The 12,411-nt window shown below is 31.3% G+C and overlaps 1 protein-coding gene across 1 annotated transcript; it reads right to left on the reverse strand.

Annotated features, from left to right (window-relative positions):
- Positions 1-219: 219 nt before the first annotated feature.
- Positions 220-11,636, reverse strand: LOC133201285 (uncharacterized). Its single transcript, XM_061337083.1, has 2 exons — positions 11,534-11,636; positions 220-1,140 (listed from the first exon to the last, which is right to left on the reverse strand). The coding sequence occupies exon 2, from the start codon at positions 1,138-1,140 to the stop codon at positions 649-651; it is 492 nt and encodes a 163-aa protein (XP_061193067.1). The 5' UTR covers positions 11,534-11,636; the 3' UTR covers positions 220-648.
- Positions 11,637-12,411: the final 775 nt, after the last annotated feature.

A 12,411-nucleotide genomic window follows, 5' to 3' on the forward strand; every position in this document is an offset into this window, starting at 1 on the left:
AATGCGATACTAACTCTTGTTTTTATCCGTTATTCTTAAGTAAATCGTCTGGTACAGCATATCGTCAATGCTTCACTCTACAAAGTGTTTAAATATAGGGAAAATGTTAGCATCTAGTTTATTTTTAGATTTTACTGAGCATGTATATTTTACACTACTATAGTGATCAAAAGATGAAATAACGTAAAGGAAACTTTCTTTCTTTATTACTGCAAAAAACATATAAAATATGCGATAAATAAATTGTCTCCAGTATTTCTGATGAATTGATAGCCTATTCTACTATCGTGTATAATGAACATTTTAAACATATTTAATTTAAAAAAAAAACATGAAAGGATCTTTATTACAAATCATGATAAAAAAATCTGATCGATTTCAAACAGCTAAGTATATTTTTGCGCGTATATTTTTTTTAAATGAAAACATCTTTCTCCCTTTATTCATGCAAGGTAGTTGATCTTGGTTTAAAAACGCATGCAATAAACTGCTGCAGAAATGCTTTGAATTGATGAATTTCATTTAATATCAGGTACGACTGAGTATTCTCGATTTCTGGTTTCAAACTTAAGATCACACTTAAAATATCAATTACACATACTTGAAACTAAAGATGCTTATCTATAAGGAAGAATTCTGATAATTTTCTCAGTTAATATCTTCTTGTTTCACATGATCTGTATCCCTACCCCACCGGCCGCCACCAAAAGAGTAATCAAATCGCTTTCCAAACCGACCACCCCCGAGACCATATTCATAATCCCAGGCTCCTTGACGCTTGTCTACTTCCTGTTCCTCGTCATCAAAATCAATGTCCCAATCGCTTTTGTCTAGGTCGTCTGTGTGTTTGTCCTCTTCCATAACTTTGTCTCTATCCGCCATTGACTCCATGTTCACTGGAGTACCGAGAGCCAGAATCAATCCTATTTCACTGCGTTGTTTTCTGGTATCTGATCGTAGTCGATCCCTTGTGTTTTCCTCTTGACTATGTTTTGTTCCATGGATGTCTTGCAAGTTACTGAAAAGTTTTGATAGCTGTGAAATGTTGTCTTCTGTTTGAGAGTTTCCATTTGCAAATGTCAGCGAAAGGCAAAGAATGAACACTGAAGAGATTACCAGGTGCTCCAATGAATTCTTCATCTGAAATCATAAATTGTGTTAAGGATGGATTCTTCTCATATTTATTGTATTTGAGAATTGAAGAAATTTTCAGATATTCGGGAAGACAATATTATCAAGTGATGGTAAAATTAAGTCAGAGACATAAGTAACATTTATTTTATTTATGTCTCTGATTAAATCTAACCGTCTTATTTTAGCAGAAGGGCCAGGTCGAGGTAATTATCTTTTCCTTGATATTAAAGACAGAAAATTATAGTTTCCAATCACGTGATGCCTTTACTTCTATTCTAAATAATTTAATGCTTTTCCTTTTGCGTAGAAAGATAATACCACATAGGCTAATATGTTTTAGAGAATATTACCAAACTGGGATAAAATAGCTATTGAATAACACGAATTTCTTTTAATTTTCTTAAAATTTTAAGGAATACATGTGTAAGTAATTTTTTCTATACTTCATATATTTAAATGTTTATATATATTTTATTCTAACATGTTTGGAATTATCATATTAAATCAAAAAATGATACAAAAACAAAAAAATGTTGATCGTTTAAAAAGAGGGAAAAAACAGTGTAGCGACAATAAAAAAAGGCAGACATCGGATCGAGGATATGATTTTTATCAGATTGTGTTGAATAAAAACTAGAGGTACTATGAGCACTGAGTTCACAAAATGATACCTTCGCTCCTATATGGGTATAATGGCAAAGTCCACGTTTTGCTATGGGAAGGATCAAATATCTTTCCGATCAAAACGAAAATAGGAGGTGCACAGTGGTACTACGATTTGTAATAAAGATTCTGTGAAAGTCAGTATTCAGTGATATAAGAGGAGTTGCGGATAAGAGTCATGGGTATTCTCAATGTTATAGAAAAAATGGTAGTGTCCATTTTTTGCTCTGAGAAACCCCAAATATCTTTCCGATCGAAATGGAAAAATTAAAGGAGCACATAGAGGGTTTTAATAAAAGGGAGCTGATAGAGAATCTAATTTTAATGAAATTTTTTATAAATTGGAACTTTATAAAATGTTTAAAAAAAACTATACTTTGGTTGGAAATGATATTTGGAGATAACGAACAGTATTCAAGCTCAATAATCCATTGAAACTGGACAAATCGGGAGCAGAGCAAACACGGACCTCTAAAAGCATTAGAGGTAGGATCAGGTGCCATGGAGAAGTAAACATCTCCTGCCGACCGGTCATACCCGCGGTGTGCTCCTTGTCATGATTGGGCAAACGGAAGAATCCGTAGACAATTCAGTGTCTTTGTTTGTTTATTGTTTAACGTCCCCCTCGAGGAATTTTCAATCATATGGAGATGCCTAATTTATTGTGTAATAATGGCCTAACAATTAGTATGAAAAATGTCAGTCAGCATTCGATTTAATGATAGACTGTATTTGCTGACATTGTATCGACCATAGAATTTGCGAAATGTTGACTTTAAGGGAGACAGTTGATATCATTTTTTCATTAACTTGTTTGTCAATAGTTTGCCTCGCTTTAAAAATTGCTCGTATGTAGAGCAAGTTCTTGCATATCGAATCAACTGGCAGACATAAACTCCATATGCTGATGATAAGGGTATATTGCTACATATGTAAGGGAATTTGACAGTAGAAAAGTTATATAATCACGTTTATCATAAAGTTTTGTTGTTATGTTACCATTAAATTTTTTTTCTAGTAAAATATCCAAATATGAAACAGATGTGTCAGACTCTGTGGTATCTTTTATTTCAAATTCATTGGGATATATCGAGTCAACATATAAATGGAAGTAACTATTATTAATTGATAATACGTCGTCGATATATCTAAATGTCTTCTCATGTAGACGTTTTTGAATAAATTTTGATTCATATGAATATTTTTAATATCAACTTCGGAGTAATTGTGTGTACAATCAGAATGTTTTTAACGAAATAATTTTGCAATAGAAAAATGACAAGGTAAGTAACTTTACGAGTTCCATTTTTATTGAAAAAGCAACTTTCTATGATGTCAAAAAGCCTGGACTTTAAGTCATATTTTTAAATGCATTCTAAAACTCAAGTCTCGTAAACTTATAAACGTATAACGTAATGTTACATTGGAAATTACTTGATTATTTTAATCTTTTCCATCTATTGTGTTTGGTTCATATACATTGCATTTACAAAACAATGTTAAAGTGTATTAAGTTATTGAGCAGATGACATTGAAAGAACTCTTTCATTTAATTTCAGGTCTAATAAATAAGACTTTATAGAAGTCGTTAACATTTAGGTTTGAAAAGTCTTTGCAACAATTTATCAGAAATGTTCATAAAGATCTGTCTCTTTATTTTGAAGTGGCACATACATTGTTCTGTGGTTAACTGAATTCTTTGATATGTTTACAAAATCTCCAGATATTGGAAAATAAAGATCATTCAACATTTGGATTTTTCGTTGTTGTTAGAAATACCACCTTATGATATTTATATATTAATTCAAATTCTGGGTCATGAAGTCGTCTACAGCAAGTCAGATCAAACAACACTTTAAAAGTTATCAAGAGGTGTGAAAGTCAGGACTATTTAAATAAAATACTCCTTACACGTGAATTTCAAATGAAAAAAAAAATATTTAAAAGAAAACAAAGCTAAGTTTTAAATGTAAAGTGCATAAGATTATTTAATTAAAGTGTATATGGTAATTTTTAAATTTTCTACTGACTATGAGTAAGAGATATTTCTTAGATTTTTTGTATATACGGTGTATATTTTATCTATTATCAAAGTTTTCTTTTTAGCCTAAACCCAAAAGGGGATGGGTTTTGGCATATTAATTAAAATACATTCAGAAAAAGCTTTCATTTCAATTTGAAAACTTTCCACAGAGGAAAATATTAAAAATTAGCTTGTATATTCCTCTGTTGAACTTCATGTTTTGGCCAAACCTTTGAGCCTGATTTGAAAAAAAAATCCAACTGAACGAAGAAACCTCCGCGTTATCTTGACAAGTATTGCTAGCCTGTTCCTCTTAAGCAGAGAATAAAAATTCATGCATGTAAATACAAAATACCACAAATAATGACCAATCCATCGAAATATTGCGCTATCGGATAATCATAATCTAGCCTCCTTTTCTTATCAAAGATTGAAATGGATTTTTAACTGAGTTATCATAAATATACTCCACGCGAAAAAGCTTTAATATTAATTCGACTATTTCAGCTTGCTCATCTTGAATTTGTCTAAAATTTGTATTTTCATGTATATTCATATAATCCAGCCTCCTTTTCTTATCAAAGATTAAAATGAATTTTGGTCTGAGTATGTATATTTCTATGTAAAACCACGGATTTTGAGCCCATTCTAGTTCGTGGAAATAGATTGGACAGAAAAACTCGTGACTTGCGACGATGATGATAAACTTGAACTTCTATTGAGCGGAATATAGATTACTTCATGATCACCCTGGAAGTCCTAAATATACGATATTATGCGCCATGTTATGTTGAAATCCATTGGTTCCGGAGGGGTCAAGAATGTGAAAATTCACATGTCCAGACCACAGACATTTAGACACCGGACAAACTTTAATAACTCTTTAGTTCAAGTGAGCTTGACGACGAAACAAACATTTATCGTTGGTAAGTGAAGACGAGTGAGATAGAAGGAGAGAGAGAAAGTATGTGTGTGTGAAAGTGATTTGTTCGAGAGAGAAAAAGAGACAGATAGAGTTGTCCAAACTTCTTGTGATAATGGAGCAGAAAACCATAAAGGGATCCACAAACACAGTACTTTGCAAGGGTGAACGACGGCACTTTGTAACGGTGAAAGATGCGATTTTATTTCAATATCTGGATTAATTGAAATTTTATTAGGTCTTTGTCAAACGCTTAAGGGACAATCATTAAGCCATCGTTATACTTGATTATTGAGTCCTTGAATGATGTATATATTGACTCGGCAGATTCATGCTATTTTTCTTAATCTTATAAATATTCCTTTTTCCTAGGAGGTATATCTTCGTTAAACCTCCGAAAATAACAGCGTTAAGCAGAGAAATAAATTGATTGCGATGCAATCCTATTTTTGTATTCATATGAAAGAGAATTTATTCAAAATCATGTATATGAGAAAAAGAAATCAGAACTCGACATTTACATATATCGACGACGTATTATCAATTAACAATAGTTATTTCCATTCAGATGTCGACACGGTATATCCCAGTGACCTTGAAATATTGAAATAAAAGATACCACAGAGTTTCATATTTGGATATTTTACTAGAAAAAGACGTTAATGGTAACATAACAACAAAGCTTTATGATAAACGTGATGACTTCAACTTTTCAATCGTCAACTTCCCTTACTTATGCAGCAATATACCCTTATCACCTGCATACGGGGTCTCTCAGTTGATTCGATACGCAAGAACATTCCCTACGTATGACAAATTTCTAAAACGAGGTAGGTTAATGACAAACTAGTTGATGGAACAAGAATATCAACAGTCTCAAGTCATCATTTCTTAAGTTCTATGATCGATACAATGACCTTGTCAGCAAATACAATCTATCACTAAGTCATATGCTGACTGATGTTTTTCATACTAATTGTTAGACCATTATTTTCACACTGAATTGTCGACGGATTTTTCCCGATCATGACAAGGAGCAAACAGCGGTTGTTACCGGTCGGCAGAGGATGCTCACTCTTCCGTGGCACCTGATCCCACGTCTGATGTTTTTTAGAGGGCCGTGTTTGCTCTGCTCCCGATTTGTATTGATTTAAACTTTTAATGGACTTTGAGCTTGAATACTGTTCGTTATCTCCATATTCTATGCACTACACTAAATATGATATAGTATCAATAAGTACATGTGCTGCTAGATTCATCTCCTTTTGAATTAAAGATACTAAATCTTTTTTTTTCTTTAAAAAAAAAAGTTAATTTTACACTCTTGGTAACATGAGTAATCTTATAAAAATCCTAAGTAAACCTTTCACACATTCGTTATTTGTAGTCGTGATTTTTTTAAGTGACAAAATGATCTATGATTGTACTCATACGGCAATGCTTTGTTTTCGTCGATGGACAATTTAAGACTTGACTTGTTCAACCAACGATATTCGTGAAAAAAGAACAAAGTCTCCAGTCTGTAACCATTTTATTGCGTTTTAGCGAAATATACACGATGTATACATAGAAGGAGGTGGGTATTGGAGAAGAAAATACAATACAGCCCCATTTCCAAAAATATTACTTTTGTTATTAATGTTCATTTTTCAAGAAGTTGTTTAAAAAGTAAAGCAAATAAAATGGGATAGGACGGGACTCATTTGAGGCACTGTGAACGTCTGCCGTTCCATTTATTACATCATATATGACGTGAGTGATATCGTCAAGCTAGTATCTTGGTTTCAGGTTTGTAATTAAAACTGAACTGAATGGGGCCATTTGATCATATAGATCATCATTTATTTGATGGGGCTATCGCATCATCGTGCTTTGTTCTTGTCCTTGGAGATCCTCTTTGTTCCGGACGATATCATTGTACCCAGTGTCGCACTGATTAACGATCTCTTTTCTGGGCACCGAGCAGCTTAAACGTCATCAGGTTTCAAAATTCATTCCACAAATAAGATTTTTACAAACAGAATTGAAGCCCAAAACAGGTACGTCATTGATAATTTATATAGGAAGTGTGCTCAAGTTGGATACTTAAGTATTACATTAATAATCAAACTGTCAATGGAACAATTTTAATAATTAAGTACACGTTTAATATCTCCTTCCCTGTCAGAAAGCAATGCTTTATTTAATGAATGATCGTCAAGATTGCAAAATTATGAAAAATGATAGAATATTTAAATACCTGTTTCATCCTGTCTCATACAAAATTGGAAGAAACATACCTACCACATATACCATAGAATATGGTATACTTAGGAAATGTAGTACAAATGTGAATCATTTTACAGAACATTTGTACCTACATAAATATATTTTTATCTTTTCTTTTTTAAATTAGTAACAAGCTCAAGCCATAATAAATATACTTGCCAAGGTTACACATAAAATTCTCAATGTTGTCAGAACTGCATTTTTTTTTCAACGTCGACATGATATACAATTTTTGTTGGTTTTATTTATTTGCTTTGCTGTGTTCTTCAGTTTTAATTGCTATGAAATATGAAGATAATTTTATCTTAGCTAACCATTTTTTTTTAAATGTACAGGAATTTATTTTCTTAGATAACAACCAAATTCTATCAATTGAATATTTATAAAAGGAACATTTCTGCGAATTCTCAATGTAAGCAAATATGTATACAACCAGAAAATGAATTGCACTTTACTGAATTTACATTTTTGCAGGTTATCACTCGAAAAGAAATTACTTTTCTTCCTGGTTATCGTTAAAACTGCTTTGTTAAAAATTATTAATATTATTATTGGTTGTTGTTGTGGTTTTTTAATTTAAATTCCATTTAGCCATAGATCACATTACTTCAATGATCTCCTTTATTAATTACATCTAAGGAAAATCGCTTTAGAGGATGTAATCACCAAACACTTTCATTATGGCCGTCACTCCATTGTGTCCGATCAATTAGTCTTCATGTCTTAATGTTGCCGACACCGATTTTTCTTCGAATTTCAATAATATAGGCATCCAACAGCTTGGTCGACCAAACAATCAATTATAACAGTTGAATTAAATATCACGATGAATAGAATATAGACACTGTGTGTATTTTTTCTTGTATTTCTATGTACTTACATTCTAAATGTATCTCAATGATAAACATATATTTAACTGTGCATAATTCTCTCTTTTTGGGGAGTTTATTTCGCAGTAAATTATTTTCTCTATCGTTTATACCAATAACTCTTGTAATTTACTTCTAATCGATCTGAACATTCTTTGAATCCTTTGCGAATATCAAGAGCTTTTGTGAAATTAAAGTTCTGTTTGTCACAAATGAAACTTAAGAAAGCTATTGATTTCAGGTCTTTGAAACCCAGAATAACTATAATGTATGGTGGCCTTTTGTGATCTTCAGGACAAATATACGGTTACATCCTCATTGGCGAGAAATTAGTCTCTTTCTATGCTCTTTGAAGGTCTTATAATTTCAGGATACATTTCCAAAAGGACCCGGACTTTGACATGGAATTTTTCTTGTGCCAAAACGTTAACATACCATAAATAAACTCTGCAAAATTAGAGACAACGCCAGCATGAAGTTTAAGACGAAGCAAATCTGTCCTTATGAATTTGACTTTCAATTCTAAAAGATTGGAGAGAGAGTTGCTCATTATAATCTTCTGAAATGAGTAACAAACCACATAAATGTGCTTGCTCAAAACCGAAAGACAAACAATTGAGCGATATAACACAAAAAATAAGCCAAAAAAAAAAAAGGAATCGGGATTGTATAGAAGAAATCATGCGTCCTCCATCATACTGGCAGGTAATGATACAAACAATTTGTCCACGTCCAATCTTCTGCCCTTGCACCCTGTTCAAATAACTGCAGGGTGGAGGAACGAAGAGGAACACATTGGTAGAGAAGAAATTATCCTAATATTAATTGTCCCCACGAAGCTAGATTAATCTCTTAAACAAACTCAATTACAAGGTAATTGTTACGATAATCGATTTAAACAATGGATTTATTTCACCGGGGGAGTTTGGAGACTTTGTTCTTTTTTCACGAATATCAAACTTGGTTTTCTGGTTCATTGATGAAAGAAAACGATTAGGAACCAACAGTATTTTACAGAGGAAAAAACTGGAATACAATTTTCAAAGCTTATATTGCAAAGTTTTTGTTTTGCCTATTGTTGCTATTGAGTATGATACTTCTGCATTCAAACATATTTCGCATGTAGTTTTTTTCTTTAATCTTCGACCATGCCTACTGTATTTTTCTATAATTTGAAAAGTTACGTTTACACTACAATCTGTTTAGTTTATATTTTAAATGACATTAAAAATGAAGAAAAGGGAACAAAAATATGTATAAATAAACTAGAAACAATGTATTTTTAATTGTACATGAAATTATAAGCAATCTGAATTTACCTTGTAAGAAAAATCACTAGTATTAAGTAGTGGCATTATTTATATGTATGTTTATCTCCTTTGTGGCGTTGAGTTAAAGGAGGGGAGAACTATTTAATCCTACAATACTAATTATTCGAACATGAAATAAACGACTTTAATTAATTTTATTTTGGAATCTAACCAAAAAGAAAAAAGTTTTGTTTTTTTTTTTAATTTCTACTACAACCATTATCATTCTTAAGCTCACATTGCAAAAAAGTTCGTTTTTCCGTGTTGTTGTTATTAACTACGATTGATTCCCGATGATTTTATACAAATCTTCACATATTTGAAAAATATTTCGCATGTACTTATTATAGATTTTTTTTCTTTTATCTTCAACATTCTTACTGCATGCGAAAGAACGTGTTTTCTATATTTTGCATATAACACTAGCATAAAGTATTTTTTTAAAAAATACTTAAAAGCAAAACAATAAAGAAATAAGGAAAAGAGAAACTTATAATATGTAAGTGAATTAGAAGTTTTGCATTTGAAGACTGTATAAAAAAAATATTTATCTGTGCATGAGGCAGACTAAGAAGAAATTAAGTTCATTTTAAAGGTTTTCAAATTGAATATCATTTGCAACCGTATGCAGTCTTAGCGTCCTCAGTTTTTTTTTTTAATTCAGATTTACATGTAAAAATAGATTGGAATCTTACTGCTGAAAAAGCACTGAAGACTCCGTTCTGCATACAATACTGGCTTCCAGTTCTGGGTATACGAAATTTTTATTTTATCTAAAATGTTTCAAATGCCTACCTTCTTTATGTATTCTTGACAGGACAAAGTTTTTGTGAATTAAATAAATCTTTTGAATATTAGTATTTCTCTTAATGGAAGAGTTGTGTGAAAAGTCTCTGCAAAGTATACGCATGGAGGGGATCGAGGTCGGACAGTCCTATAGGAGTAGCCTAGGGACACTGCATGTCATAACACACGGAACTGAGAAAATACTTCAATGAACATACACATGTATACCATATATACAAAATAATGTTTGAAGTTTTTATCTTAAAAGACAAGTAACCTATTTAAAAGGACCAAAAGACAAAAAGTATATGTAGAGGTATCCTGAAAACTAAAACTGAATTTAAAAAAAAACACACTATAGTAATCAAAAGAAAGTTGTGTTAAAGTCCAGCCCGAGAGAAGTTAAGCGGAACCTTTTACGAGCCAAATCTCTATTTTTCTATATTAGATTGTATTTCCAAATAGAGATATCTAAAGTCGACACCGAAACAGATTTCAGATGCAATCTTAAATTTCTGTCATGTTTTTTTAGGCTACGGACGATTAATCGTAATCCTGAGTATCACTTCATATGGCCTCTTCCGATTGAAACAGCAGTGCTGTGTCAAAAATGGGCATAAAATCAGAAACTTATTTAATAACCGTTGATGGAGAGCGGACCAATAGCACAAACGGACGATATTGCGTTTGTTTAGTATCCCAAAATGTTGATCACCAGCAAAACGTCATGGGAAATTTGAATAATTGCAATATTTGTGTTTTTCGTTCTTTTAGAATTAAGCCCTTCCCAAATATAAGATGCTAAGTGAAGAATTATATTATTACTGCATTTAAGCACAGACGCTAATCTTTAACAGATCTATTTCTGTTTTTCAAAGTATTGCAAAATTCACCAGATATCATCAAAAGCTGTATAATCAGAGGTAAAGATTAATCACACAACAAAGTTAGGAAAGAGAGAGAATTGATGTTAGTTTGTCGTCATTCCTCAAACTTTTTAGTATCAAATTACAAAGCAGAATAGTGTAAAATAGAAAATTAACATTTAAATAGGCATTTTCTAGCTCTTACTTTCCGCTCAAGCATTAAATACAATCTGAATATAATGTCTGCAATATGTCTAATTCTGCACTTTTTAAAATTGGCAAACATGAAAATATTGATATAACCTTCAGGTTACTATTTTGTGCAAAATCATGATGTAATGAAAAGAAGGTAATAATGGAAAAACTATACTTTTCCACCGATAGTCATGTGTACACTTAAAATAATAATTTAATTTGAAATTTAAAAAAAAAATAAATTTAAAGTTAATCATTTTAAAGACTGAGTTTCTCTTAAATTTGATTTTTTTTCTCTTGTATATATGAAATATTTTTCAAAAATTATACAAATAAAATTTCTTACATTTTGAATAATCTGTTACTGTTTTTTTTATGCATTATGCTTTGATTTAATAAATCCGTAAACTTTTGAATTTCAAGAAAAATACATTTTTCGTAGTAATTTTAAAAGTAAGTAAATTTGAAATTCATATTGAAATGAAACACAAACTTACCTTTTAATCCAGATACTCTAATTACTTTTCTTTTTGACTACTGGTCGATTATATACATAGGCAACACCCTGTTCTCACGCGCACATATGTTATTTTTCTTCAGTATCACTCCCACAGTTTAGTACGACAATCCGGAAACTTATACGTCACCAGTTCGCGAATTTCATTATCCATCGATCGTGTTTGAAGTGTACCAATGGGTTTAGCGTTTAAATTAGTTTGAATATTCCATTTTATCGCGCATTTAGTGCCATCAATCATAGGAACAAATTGACGATTTTCTTGAAGAACATTATTACAATCTGGGATCATTGTATCAAGTGATTTCAACAAAGAAAAACATCAATGGATCTAGAACATTTTGATAATTTAGATCAAACGCGAATATATCAGCTGAGTTTATCAACAGATCTTTAACAGAAAAATGTATGCGATATTGAATGAACATGCGTAATTGTCATCACTTTTACATACGGTTTTATTAAAAGAAGCTATCTTTTCGGTTCTATTCATTCGGTTCTATTTTTTACGACGCAAACAATTGACATCTTTTATGAAGCAAACAATTAACTTTTTAATATAAAAAATGTTCAGTAAAGAAAGTTGTAAACAAAGCAAATTATTTCATTTTTTACCATCATGATAAACAATTTAAGAAGACAGGGACAAAATCCGTCACTCAGGTGAATCTTTTTATTATAAGCGCTATTTAAAAGATTTGTTTTATATTTTTCTCTTCAGGTAAAACAGTTTCAACACTTTTTTATAAATACATTTATCATTAAGAAATAGATTGAATGGTGCAGAGATTTAATTTCATAGGAAATGAAAAGGTAGAAATGTAAATAAAAGAAGGAAAATGCAATGCAGTAAAACTC

The sequence above is a fragment of the Saccostrea echinata genome, unplaced genomic scaffold (genome assembly GCF_033153115.1).
Source record: "Saccostrea echinata isolate AGI-Se365-2 ecotype Australia unplaced genomic scaffold, CSIRO_AGI_Sech_v1 ptg000043l, whole genome shotgun sequence".
Taxonomy (NCBI): domain Eukaryota; kingdom Metazoa; phylum Mollusca; class Bivalvia; order Ostreida; family Ostreidae; genus Saccostrea; species Saccostrea echinata.

Excerpts from the sequence above, each read along its gene's own strand:
- LOC133201285 (XM_061337083.1), bottom strand. The coding sequence starts at position 1,140 with ATGAAGAATTCATTGGAGCACCTGGTAATCTCTTCAGTGTTCATTCTT.